The 13,292-nt window shown below is 44.9% G+C and overlaps 1 protein-coding gene across 2 annotated transcripts; it reads right to left on the bottom strand.

Annotated features, from left to right (window-relative positions):
* Nucleotides 1-128: 128 nt before the first annotated feature.
* On the bottom strand, nt 129-12,269 carry bicra (BRD4 interacting chromatin remodeling complex associated protein). Of its 2 annotated transcripts, XM_069668791.1 has the most exons (15): nt 12,258-12,269; nt 10,239-10,284; nt 10,090-10,135; nt 9,557-9,622; nt 7,212-9,293; nt 6,843-7,031; nt 4,864-5,478; nt 4,526-4,724; nt 4,346-4,443; nt 4,053-4,187; nt 3,901-3,950; nt 3,666-3,814; nt 3,472-3,566; nt 3,272-3,374; nt 129-3,172 (listed from the first exon to the last, which is right to left on the bottom strand). In XM_069668791.1, exons 2-15 carry the CDS (start codon nt 10,277-10,279, stop codon nt 1,392-1,394), a joined length of 5,649 nt encoding a protein of 1,882 aa, XP_069524892.1. In that variant the 5' UTR covers nt 10,280-10,284; nt 12,258-12,269; the 3' UTR covers nt 129-1,391. The 2 variants fall into 2 exon arrangements, with proteins under 2 accessions (XP_069524892.1, XP_069524893.1); XM_069668792.1 differs by lacking the exons at nt 6,843-7,031; nt 9,557-9,622; nt 10,090-10,135; nt 10,239-10,284; nt 12,258-12,269 and having other exon boundaries at nt 3,272-3,377; nt 7,212-8,919.
* Nucleotides 12,270-13,292: the final 1,023 nt, after the last annotated feature.

Raw genomic sequence — 13,292 nt, 5'->3', positions numbered from 1 at the left:
TTACCACCATCGCCTCCTAACTCTCATACAGTACTCCTCAGTCATCATTAGTCATGCAAAGGAATGCACCCTGACGATTGGGAATCGCAGTCTAAACTGCTGGACAAATGACTAAAGGACCTGCAATGTTTCATAAAAGAAGCAAGGTTTAATTTACAGTTTTACTAAATGTACATTTCTTTTTAAAAAGTGTCATTATACACAATAAATACAATACAAAATTAATCTGTAATACTATACTTCAAATTCTCTTACAGTCTTTTTGTACATTATTATTGTTCCTTTTTTTCCATTTCAATGCTTGTGCTGCGTTTGTGTTTGAATTGTCCACCAGGCCTTTATAAGAGATACAAAACACACATGGGAGGCAGGGATACAGTTGCAGAAAGATGAAGCAGACTGAGAACAGAGAAATTCAACTGGTAAAACTGGCCTGCCCCCTGCTGACTAAAATGCATATAGTCCTAACCTGGCATGATGCGCAACAAGAGGGCAGGTGTGTGGAGAGATAGTCTAAAAACAAAAACAATGTGATTTCATTAGAACCAGAACAGAATCTTCCTAACAACTTATCAATACATCTTGACAGTACCCAGAAGAAAACATCTCAAAATATTTCACTTTGAAATGCACGTTATGAATTGCAGGTTTCATGGATTTCTGGACTAATTCACTTCGCCGACGGCAGACCAAGAGCAGCTCCCTTGTGAGCAGGGAGGTTAATTTCACATCTGATGAAATCCACTTTATTAGAGATGGATTGTAACATTTAGCATGTTGTGTTTGTTCTTGTAGGGCAGCATTATCTTTATGAAAAGGGAATTTAGTTGTTAAAAGGAAGACACTATGTGTAGTGATGTTTTGCAGTATGAACCCTGTTTTTCTCTTGCAGGTATCCAAGTCAGAGAAAGTTGTTGACTTCTGAACTGTTTAATTGAGCTGCCTAATTATCACTGGCTCACCTTTAAAACCAGGAGATTAACCGCTGCTGATAAAGACTAGGGCACACATGATAGGAATGTATGAATAGTGAAAGAGAAAAAGAAAAGATTAAAAGTGAAAAAAAGGAGAAGGAAATGGAACAAACACCTCTGACAATTTCATCTCGTCACTTGAGCTTGGCTGTGAGAACACATAGAAAATGTGAGGCATCTTCAAGTCTGCAATTCACAAAGACAGTTTTACCTTTGACCACACTCTCACTATTTTCACTACAGGTCTACCTCAAGTTGTAAATGACAATGAAATGTCAGGACAATTCAAATAAACAAACAAAGCCAACACAGCTTGGCAGAGTTGTACAGTGATACTGTTTTCACAGTGCCCCCATCCCCTGCCTCCAAGTCTGTCTCTAGTTCCTCTTGTCAGTTCGGCCATAGGTTGAGGGGCTGTTATCTGCTTTGAGTCTGGGGCACCAGGTTGCCATTGTGGCCACGGCCACCGACCTGAGGGTGCTGGGCCAAGGAGGAGGACGAGGAAGAAGAGGAGGGTGGAACTGAGGGTCTGTGGGATGAGGCTGCCGAGCCCCCTGGGCGCTGGCTTTGGTGTTGGTGGGGCCTGCTGTTGCCCCCTTTAATGTGGTGCCCACGGGCAGAGGGTTCCTGCTGGAGGTTTAGGATGCTGTCAATGGCGCACTGCAGGTGCTCATTTAGAGGGTCTTCCGTAGGGCTTCCACTGGAGAAGCTGGCATTATCCATGTCAGGGGAGTCTGACTTACAGCGTTTGGCAGGAAGCAAAGAGTCTCGTGTGAAGGAGGACTCGGGAGAGGGAGGCCCAGGGGCATGCTGGTCCATTCTGAATGTACCACCTGCCCTATGTCTATTTTTTCCACTCACCCTCTTATATTTACTTACATCTGTCTCTTGGTCTGTGTGCTCCTCCCCTCTCTCCTTTGCCCCCTCCCTGTCGAGGAGCTGTGGGAGATGATGGTGTTGTGCAGTTTTGATACCACGGTTAAACACCTCGTCCATTTCCTCCAGCCCCTGCATTGCACTCCCTAAGCGGCCTGTTTCGTGGCTTGAGTCTGTGTGAATGTGTGAGGCCTCCCTGTTTCTTTTCTCCACCTTCACACTGGCTATCACTGTCCTCTCTGAGGAAGGAGAAGAGGCCTCATGCCTGGGGGGTGATGGTGTAGGTCTGGGGTATGCCAAACTCTCATCTCCTCCTCCTGGGACACCAGGCCTAACTCTGGGACTAATGTTTTCCCGGTATGTCTTTCGAAGGGGGAGACGACAGGTCGTCTGGGAGGGAGTGGCAGTAGAGGCAGAATTGTGTTTGACTCCCCTCGCGTCGTGATGATCCAACGTCCCATTCATTTGTGTGGAGGAAGTGGAGGATGAAGATGGGGCTGCATTGTGGGGAACATTACCTCTCAGTGAAGGGTTACACTGAGTGGTTGTTATGGTAACCGATGAGGCGGAAGGAGCGGTGCATACTGGGGACTGAGTTCTGATAACTGTATTAGGAGTTACTAAAGGGTGGGACTTTGGGTGTGTCACAGGATCTTCAAACTGAGGCTGAGTCTGGGATGTGGACTGGCTGCTTTGCTGAGGTTGAGGTGTGTGCACTGGGTCTAAGGCAGTGTTGTGGACCACCTTACTGAACCCCGTTTGATCCTGCTTGATCTTCAGCTTCAAACCAATTCTCCTGCGAGCCTCGTAAGTTTTCATAGGCGGTTTGCTGGTTCTCTGCGGAAGAGCATCGTCATCATCAGCTTCTTGAGACGAAGAGCAGAGAGAGGATGGTGCTGCTGGAGCACGACTTAAGGGGGAGCTCTGGCGGGTGGGCTCAGCCAGCCTACCTGCTGAAGCTGGAGGAGGGGGACAGCTGCTTGACCAGGACACAGAGGCTCCGCCTCCACCCTGCTTTATTACTAGTTTGGTGGGAGGGAAAGGGGTGGCTGAAGGGGCAGCAGAAGGAGCTGTGGTGGGAGCTGGAGCAGGAGTGGGAGTAGGAGTAGGAGTAGGAGTTGAAGCTGGAGCAGGAGCTGGGGTGGGTGCAGTAGGAGGATTTAGAGCCATGTTTGGAGGAGCGGCTTGGGCAGGAGCTGCAGGGGCTGGAGCAGGAACAGCAGCTGCTGAACCTCCACTCGCAGACGTGGGCTCAGCAGAAGATGATTTCTGTTGGGATGAGAATACTCCCTCCAACATACGCACGTTTGCCACAAACTCCTCTGCAATGAAATAAACAAACAGGATAATTTCATTAGCATACACCAAATTTAGATCAAGACAACCACAAGATCATGTATGGCAACAGACTGGTTGGGTACCTGGTCTCTCCCGGGCCAAAACTCTGTCTTGACTCAATGCCAGCTTTTCCTCCTGAATGAACATCCGGTCAATCATCACCATCTCTGCCGAGGGGCCCAGTCTCTGCTCAGGTTCAAACATCAAATCCCACAAATTCAAAATCAATTCAGGACAGAGAAGACAGGAGGGTTCGTGGTTATAAGCAGGTATAGAAACTTACTTTTGACTCTGAAAAGAGCAGGTGGCGATATTTATCCAGCATGGCCTGGGTCCTTTTCAGTAGATGGCTGGAAACCTTCTCAAATTCATCATCCACTGTGAACAAGAGAAGTCAGATGTTCATAAAAATTGTGAAACTTGGGGAAGTGGCACTCAACTGTTGGCCTCTGCACTAGAAGCTATGGAGATTGCTACCTTTTTGATAGTCTTGAGAAGAGTTGGCAGTTCCCTGGTAGACATGGTAAGGCAGCAGTCTGTGCAGTGTGTCCTCAAAAGAGTTGAAAGGAGCACTATAGTTTGGGTGAAGCACTGAGCCCTGCTGTTTCCTCAGCTGTTCGAGCATCCTGTAGTGAGGTGTGTAAAAATAAATACTTAAAAACGGCATTATGAGACAGTTGAAATAAGCCATTAAAGTGCATGCAGCACATACCTGGCTTCTTTACTTGGCTCTGCACTGAAAGGCATCTTCATTGTTGTTGTCTGTGATGAAAACAAACAGAAAACAATGATTAAACCTTTAGTTCAAGCTTAAACAGTAGAGGCCGTTTTTAGGACCTTACTAACACTAGGTTTACACTATACCTGAGTTTGTACTGGAGCTTGGGGCTGTGGTGCAGGCATCTGAGTCAGACTAGTTCCTAACACCTGTATCTGTATCCCACCTTTCCCCAGACTCATCCCTCCAACTGAGCTGATCACCCCTGGCTTTGGCTGAACCTTTGAGGAGAAAAAAACAGAGGTTAGACACTTAGAAAAAACGTGAAAGGAACATTTTAAAAGAACAAAATCACTCTAAAATTCTGATTGGTTGGAAAAAGAAATAATTGAAATACACACAATTACCAAAACTCAATGGGATTCATGATGTTACTTACCTGTGCAGGCTGGGTAAGGCTGGCAGGAGTGACAGTCTGATTCACCATTGATCCAGCTGGCCCTTGGGCTCCTGAGAATACCTGTAAGTCACTTGATGCTAAAAACAAACAAAAAGAAATACTTCAAAGTTTGCTCAGGGTCCTGCCGTTTCGCATCATTTGTGGTAAACTGTAACTAACCTGTAGCAGGAGTTTTGACGAGCACTGACGTGGGCTGCAGCACCGACAGAAGCTGAGCAGGTGTTCCAGTGCTAGAAGATGATGCAAGCACCACTTTATCAACAGGCACATCTTGCTGGGAGCCGAACTGACTGGTGGCTTGAGGCTGAGGTTGAGGCTGTGTAGACTGCTTGGCCTGCAGCAGGATGTTCTGCTGGACCTAAGAACAAATAATGACAATGTTTATACAAGAAATTGCCCCTTTTTGATATTATAAATGCATTTGAATTGTGGAAATAACATTCACAATCATACATGCATCACATGTATTACATGTTTGTGGTTAACTGGGACAATACCTGGTGCAGTTTATCCAGCAGCTGTTTTTGCTGAGGTGAGGGCTGGGTAATGCCTGACAGGGTCTGAATTTGTGCTCCTACTAATTGCAGGTGGTGCTGCTGCTCTGCTGTCAGGCCCTGGATGGGAACCTGGGTTTTGACGACAGCAGTGGCAGAAGTGCTGACAGGAGGAGCAGTAAACTGGAGCTGTGCAGGTGGTGCAGGAAGAGGTTTCGGTGACTGTGCCATAGGAGGCATTTCTTGTTGATAAGGGGCAGGCTGAGACGCTGGCCGTGGCTGAGGCTGAAGCTTAACTTGAATGTGTGCCTGCTGCGTCTGCTGTGGCTGGCCTTGTGGGGCTGGTTGGGAGGACTCTGCAATTTGGTTATGTACAATAAAGAGCGGAGGGTGAGATGAGGGTGTGCATGAGCGAGAGGGAGTTTGAGTCTGTGGCTGAGGCTGAGGATGAGACTGCTGTTGATGATGTGGTGACTGGATCTGCTGGCTCAGAGTGAGAGGAGACAGGGAGGGCTGGGGGCTGACTGCGACTGGGGGCGCCGTGGTGTGAGTGGTCAAGGCTGGTGAAGGGGACATGCCCTGGATCTTCAGGGGCTGCTTATGTCCACTGGAGGGTACCTGAGGAAGTGGAACCACAAAATACTGATATGCTTATTTGATTCAAGAATGCAGCCAATATTTTAAAGCAGAAAAAACAGGACATCAAGCACAAAAATCACACACACTGAAGGTTCTGCATGCACGCGATCTACTAAATATTGTAGAACCTGGTCAGGAATTTGACGCTAGATACAAAAAAGGGCTGGGCGATAAGACTTTGTCAGAATCCTAACTAAAGTACATTTTTGAGATTAATTAATAAAGTATTTTGTTTAATTCTGTGTGAGCGTTCGAATGTTACACTTTGCATCTTTCAAGGTTAAACCACATTTCTCTTAAAAAAGTGAATTTGCACAGCAGTATAATTATAGCATATTACTATACTAAATCAATTCTACTTAAGTTCAAAATGCTTATTGAATTATCGCCGAACCCTGATAAAAAATTATAAAAACATGGGTAAAAAACACCAAACAGTACAAAAGCAAAAGTGTTAGACTTTACAATCTAGTTGCTGAATTAAAAGTAGTAGAAGCCTGCTGATTTTTTTTCTAGCGTTTGAAGAAGATTAGACACAAAAAGGGAGCAATGATCATTTGGCTAGCCAAAAAGAAAAACAGTTCACGAAAGCAAGAAGTCAAGATCTGCGGGCCCGTGATGGTGAAGTAGAAGGTGATCCGAAGATTTCAGGGACTAGGGTCAGGGGAGCATGTAATTATCGTTTGGGGATCATTACACCGGTCAGACAAGGGGTTACAAGGGGTAGTGGCACTAAATTCGTCCGTCTAAATGAGAGGTGCTGGGTAGAGGGGTGTGGATTGATTGATTGGTCAGTAATGCAGCAGATGAAGGTGAGTTGATTGAATTTGATTGAGCAAGGTGAGTTGATTGAATTTGATTAAGCAGAGTGTTAGTAAAGAGGTGAACAAGTTGCATTTGGCACCTTGGTAGCTGTTATATCAAGCATGAGAATGTTTTTTTGTGTTCTTACAAAATACATACAGTAGAATGAACATACCGAATTAGTCAGAAATGATCTCAAGTTAAAAAAAATAAAATAATGGGCACTTGATTGATAGTCCACATTCTACTGAAGGTGCATACAGCTAAATATAAAAATAGCACAGTGGCACACAACACATATGGACAACTGGAATGATTATGCCTGTACATACAACAGAGCAATGTAAGAAACAAACAGAAGCTGCAAGCGCATGAGTAATTTTTCAGCGTAGGAATTGCATAGCGACTGTGAGAGCGATGGAAGCAATGACTAATACAGAAGAGAAGAACAGAGCAGTCATGGGGAGAGGAAAGATACCCTAACATTGTGGCGGCAGCAGCAGCAAGTGGGTGGGACTTGACATAAGGGGGAATTCTACCTGCTTTACCACTGCTGTCATGTGGGAGGGGCCAGGGGAAGGGCTGTGGCTCTGACCCACCCAAGAGTCAGTTAATTGGCTGTCATGGACAGTGGGGGCCGGAGCAGTGATGTTGTTGCTGCTGACGATTACAGATGCTGGTACGCCCACAGAGGGGGTTGACTCATTCTCTGTTTGGTGGAGCGGCTCCTGATAGGAGTATATTTACCATTTCAGGACCAAGGAGGGAAGGAGGAAGGGGATTGGAGGGAAGGGGGAGTAAGATAGTAAACCAAAGAGGTCAGATCGAGATATCACTCCGTGCATGTTATTTATTTTTTTAAGACAATGTTAACTGTACACAGCGAAGGCAAAGAGTGGGACACTAACCTGTTGCAGGAACATCTGCAGAGACTCCTGACTTAGGATCATACTAGAGCCCTGGTTGGTGAAGAGTAATCTCCCTGGACTGTGCTGAGCCTGATGGGGGACCAGCCCCACTGCTGTAACAGAGGAAGAGGTGGACACAGACATGGACGGAGAAGAGGAGGGAATTGTTGTAGCCGTGGACACGGAAGATGGTTGCATGGCAAGGACAGAGGACTGCGGTACGTGCTGCTGAGTGGGATGAGCAGCCTGGTCTGTGGAGCTACCCAGCACAGTAACACACTCTCCAGGTTGGCCTTGAGCCATGGTTGCTGCTCCTGTGCTGCTGCTGCTGGGGACTCCACCTGGCTGGGGTTGCAGGGCTGGTTGAAGGCTGACTGCAGGGCTTAGCCCTTCCACCTGACTAAGCATTGTCAAGGAGTTCTGGATTGGCATGCCCTGTATGACTGTCTGGGCATGACCTGAGACAGTATGCGTCTGTGTCTGACTTTGACTCTGGGCCAATGAGACAGGCATCTGAAAGAGGGTGGGTGTGCCCATCTGGCCAGGCTGGAGCTGAATGGGCCCAGAGAGGATGTGAGCAGCCCCAGGGTGGCCCTGTGAAGTTAACACCTGACTCAGGTTAATGTTCTGGTTTGCAGTTAAAATCTGGTTTGCAATGAGCTGTCCGCCAGGCCCCTGACTAGTTATTATGTGGCCCCCCGGGTGTTGGGTCAGGATCTGTCCACCAGCTTGTAGCTGTGGCAGGAGAAATTGGTGGTTCTGACCTTGCAGAACTGTCTGAGAGGGAATAACGATGCTGCCTGATTGGTTTAACAAGTGTACACTGAGGGGCTTGCCAGATGGTTGTGCTGCTTGTTGTTTGAATAGGGTTTGTTGAAACTGAGGGCCTTGTGTTGTGCCTTGAGTACTCAGGACAACGTTTGAGCCTGGCTTTCCAGTAAGGAAGGCTACATTCTGAGCAGTAGTAACTGGAATTTGCTGCAGCCCTAGAGCCTTGTGGGCATCATTCTGCAAGGGCTGTGGTGTTTGTTGAGGCTGCTGCTGCTGTTGTTGCTGTTTGAAGAGTTTAGGTTGGATGGCTCCCCCCTGAGGGGGTTTAGGCTGAATGGGTGTTGGTGTGCGCTGGATGATCACGTTCTGCATGATTTGGCCTTGAGTTTGCGTCTGGGGTCCAATTCCTGAACTAAGAGAGGTGCTGCCAAAGCCCACAAGCCCAGCAGCAGTCATTGTACCACCACTGCTGCTGTTTGTGCTGCTGACACAAACAGCTGGTCCATTTAAAGCTGGAGATCCCAAAGTGGCTTTGTTGCCTTGGATCAGAAGTCCACCCCCTGAGCCTCCAAGTCCTGCCTGAGAACCAGCACCTGATACCTCTGGCCCAGATTGGTGCAGCTGGTACCCACCCATGGCTTTAGCCAGGATTGGCTGCCCAGACTGATTGATAGTCATGACTGTAGGTTGACCCACAACCTGAATCTGTCCAATACCCAAATGTCCAGACTGACTCCCATTAGGAAGAGCTTGAAGACTCGAAATTGGTTGAAGCGTCACATTTCCAAGGCCCACAGGCTGCATAAAAGGCTGAACACTAATGGCCTTGTTCATCACCTGGGGTTGGAGCTGAAGGCCCTGCTGAGCCAGCACTGACCCCAGCATTTCGGATGTGGCATTGGGAGGAGTAGCGGTGGTGCTTTGGGCTGACCCAGGGAAAATGGTTGCTGCTCCCCCAACACCAACACCTATGCCTACACCAACAGTGGTGCCCCCAGCCCCAGAGAGGCTGGCATCAGGCAGTGTCTGAACCACCTGTGTAAGGCCTGGAATTCCAAAGGAGCCCAGGTCCAGCTCAGCCTCTGCCTCCTGTAAGCTTTGCTCTGTGATGTTCGCTTCAGCCAAGCTCTGCTGCAGGATGTCACATGGCTCGTGATTTGTCCCAATGCCATTGCTCCCACCTTCACCACCTGGGGATCCTCCCAAGATGTCATCATCTTCCAGGAAGTCCAGGTCAACACTGACTCTGGGCAGGCCTGCCGGCTCATTGGCCGACAGCTGGACTGCAGGCTGGACCTCTGGAACATGGCCCTTAAAGGGAAGGAGGAAAGTAAAGAGGAGAGAAGTGAAACCAAGTGATAGATGATTTCTGATGACTAGATGTGATAGCAAGGAATGTAACTGAGTAAACACAGAAATACAAACATGAAAACCCCACAAAAACCTTGTGTCACATTGCAGAAAATCAAAGCTTGTAGAGTGTAGATCTGTTAGTGGAACAGGAGGGTATTTGGAGGTGCATGCTACATAGATGGATAGAAAACAGAGGGAAGAGGATGGGGGATTTTACTCACCCCAGTGGTAGAGAAGAACGAGCTGGAGGGGTCACTCGAACCATCCAAAAGGTCGTCAGTGTCCAACTACAGACACACCCACCCAGGATAGGACAGACAGAAACCAAAGGCACCCACACAGGCAGGAAAAAGTCACCAGGATAGAGAAACATAAGGACCATCAAACAGAGGAGGAGGGCAAGAAAGGGACAGAGCACAGTCCAAAGAACAGACAGAGGAGCAAAATCATAAGAGTTGGGAAGAGTTAGTATAAGCATTTCTTATTTAAAAGGAAAGGCAGACTGAAAACATAAATAGTGCTATCAAAAAGACAACCACTAAGCAGAGGAAGCAGTGAAAAAAAATAAAATAAATGAAAGCAGTGAGGCATGTGGGTTTCAGAGTGCATCAATGTGCAATCTGAAAGTGACTTAAATACAGTGTCATGCAGGCACCAACTAAAATATCCAAAAGTAAGACTCCCCATCACACGATTCAAACTATAAATCATAAGCCTAAGGAATGTGTCGTCTTTTTTTATTTTTTTTACTCACATGGGTCTCAGATCCATGAAGAAAGTCATTGAGAGCTTCTGGGTCACTGCAGGAGAAAACAATGTGATTCACAAAAGTAGACAGACAAGACAAAACAGACAATTTGCAGTTTGCTAAAAATAAAACGTACAATGTCAATAAGGACTTACCAAATTACATCTAGAAGGCACCTGCCGTCTTCATCATCCATGACAACTGTTAAGGATGAAAAAGTCCATTGATGATTTATTTAATTATCAAAACTTTCCCCAAATGAGCATTTTCAATTATGTGTTCAAAGTTACATGTATATTATTTTTTCAACACCCCGATGTGTGATATTTTAGCTCCATATTCAGGCTTTTGGTTGGTTGTACAGTGATGTTTGAATGCTGATTTATAGTTTTTTGACAGGATTAAATCACTGTAAACAACTGTAAAACAGCAATACCTATTTCAAATAATGAAGTCATTTCATTTGCTTATACATAATTAACAACAGTTTCAGAGTCGTAAATCTTAAATTACATTTAAAGGATTCTCTCAGCAAATCTTTGCCCCATGTAATTATCTCACTTTTTCAGCATAGCCGTCTAAGCTGAAATACATTCTTACAGGACATAAACTTCTTTCTAATGCTGTGTTGATGCTGCAATACACTTTGCCAGACAGAGATACAAAAACTTAATATAATATTTTAAGTGTGTTAGTTCAAACTTCTCAACAATTCACAGAAGAAAAAGATTTGTTTACAACAACTTTTTACCGAGCTGCTTTGTTACTCTTGAGTAGTGTATGGTACATTGCACCATGAATACTTAAATTAGCTTTAAACTGGGATGATTTAATCGTTTGCTATTGTTCTCTTACAATTTCTGCCACATACCAAATATAGAAATGTGTAATTATTCGGTTATTATACATAAAATTTGTTTCAAAAAAATAAATGTCAAGAGTGAGTTGTTATTTTCTAACAATCCCCGTGCTTTCCAGGTTTAAATTGAGAGTATGATTTAAAACATTACATCACTTATCACGATCAAGCATCTCTGGAGCTTCCTGTGAGACTAAAACAAGCACAGGGTACATCATAAATGGTTGTTTAACTTCAACATCTACAAGTACTGTTTCTTTACTAAAGAAAATAAAGTTTATATTTCAGCAGATAAACCCATCATTATCAGTAGTAATATGTCGCGTTTTCATATATTCACTACTAAAACAAGAAAACCCACTGATGATACAAACTCGTCAATAAATCAAGCAGGAGTTGTTTGTTATACACAGAGGTACAGCGGCTGAAAATAGACAACAAATCGAAAAAGCGCGGTTTTCACGCAGCCTGGAAATATTTGCAGTGCCGCTGTGCTGATTTTACCACAAGTCTCACGAACGGTACATAGCACTTTCAGAAACACAAAGACGAAAAGTCCCCAAAATTCCCACGCAGACATATATGAGCGGTTGTGAGGGGGACGTATCCCCAGTTGCCGCTCTAAAAAGGCAGCGGATAGTAGCCATTACTCGGTCGGAGCAGAGCCAGTGCGCAGGATATGAATGGAAACACTGCAAGCGGCTTGCTACAAGCTAGCTGGTGTTTTCAGAGATCTATGGTTTAATATTATGTCGATTTTTAATTACATATTGTATTTAACTTATAAAAGAGAGACTTACGACTCTAATTAAATAAATCGTTAGATTTCGAAACCTCGTTTTAACTCTGCTTCCAGCATTTTTATGTATCTGGGTTGAATTTCGTTAGCCTAGCTAGCTAACCTGCTAAGCCAACCAGCTATCAACAATATTCAGACGTACAGCTAGCTTTAGCCTTTGACATTCAAAACAAACCACCGAGTGACACACTTTTAACACTCATACAGTGCAGCGGCGGCTCTATTCAACCAGGACAGAGCAGTATTGCCTGCTTAGAAGTGTAAACGCAATTGCGTAGCGAGCTATCTATCCCTACTTGCAAGCAAAATATGAGTTAATGTTGGAATACTCTTGGATGAGGGGGGTATGCTTGGGAATTCGGTGGAAAATGACTATGTTTGCCAGGTCGTGCAGCAGTGTGGCGCTTCGATTGCGGTAGCTGTGCAGTTTGCGGCTTTACTGCAGTACACAAATATTGCAGCTTTATTACAGTTATTCGGATTAATAGAGAAATTGCTACATTGTAACAAACTCACCCGAGACGATAGAGGTGCAGGCAGCGCGGGGTCTCCAGGACAGCCTCGCACGGGCTGCTGTACAGGACCCAACTACAGACAGGAAAAAGGACACTTCCGTTTTGCCTGATTGAAATCAGTGCCTCGTCTTATTGACATGTTGTTTTTTCTAGGTAGAAGTTATCGGGCAGTGTGTTCATAAAGTTTTGAAATATATAAATTACTGATAATAATTCTACATTGTTACTCAGTGACATTGGCTTCTCCTTTAAAGCGCCTGTGAGGAGTTTTTCGCTGGTTATGAAACCGACTGAAATTGATTCTGATTACTCTTACTTACTTACTATATGACCTACAAAAGCAAACCATACATCAGCGACAAGATTAATTATTTTTATATATTTATTTTTAATGCCTGAAACAGCTGGTTGGGAGTAGGTGTCAGACAAAGTGATTAGCTACTGCCTTTGTTTATATTTTCCTGGTCAGAAATGTAAAGTGAGTGACAAATATGACTGTTAAAGAAAGCAGGATAAGATTTTTTTGTTAAAAACTATCACTTAAGCATGTACAGGACAAAATCAGCAAAGCGATAAGAGGCACGGCTTTGTCCACGGGGGTCACCAAAATCAATACAAACCAAAAGTTCTTCACCGTAGCTTTGAGGATGAGGTCTGAGGTGTTAGAGCAATATAACCAAACGAGCAGATATCGTCGGCATGCTGCATAGTTTTCTAGTATCTGTGCTGTGTCAAACCTCAATAGTGGCAGGACTTTCTGTCGTGTCTGTCAAGCTTATGATGCTTAAACTCGTTCAAGAACTGACAGAATGCAGTTTCCATGTCAGAAACTAATGCTTAAAGTAAAAAATATAACCTGATCCAAATAAAATCGGATCTGGAACATTATAGACAATTTCAAGGCATTCATGGAGCGTTTTAGACAGTATTTTGTGTGCAAGAGTATGCGTCCCAAATCTTCAAGAGTCAAATATGGTGACAAAAGTTATATATTTTGTGAATACTTTGCTGATCAGCACCTGAATTAACTGTTATA

The sequence above is a fragment of the Semicossyphus pulcher genome, unplaced genomic scaffold, assembly GCF_022749685.1.
Source record: "Semicossyphus pulcher isolate SPU_LCO1_2020_fin unplaced genomic scaffold, fSemPul1.0.p SCAF_19, whole genome shotgun sequence".
NCBI lineage: Eukaryota > Metazoa > Chordata > Actinopteri > Labriformes > Labridae > Semicossyphus > Semicossyphus pulcher.
The sequence above is the reverse complement of the archived record's forward strand: the minus strand, read 5'-3'. Positions and strand labels throughout refer to the sequence as shown.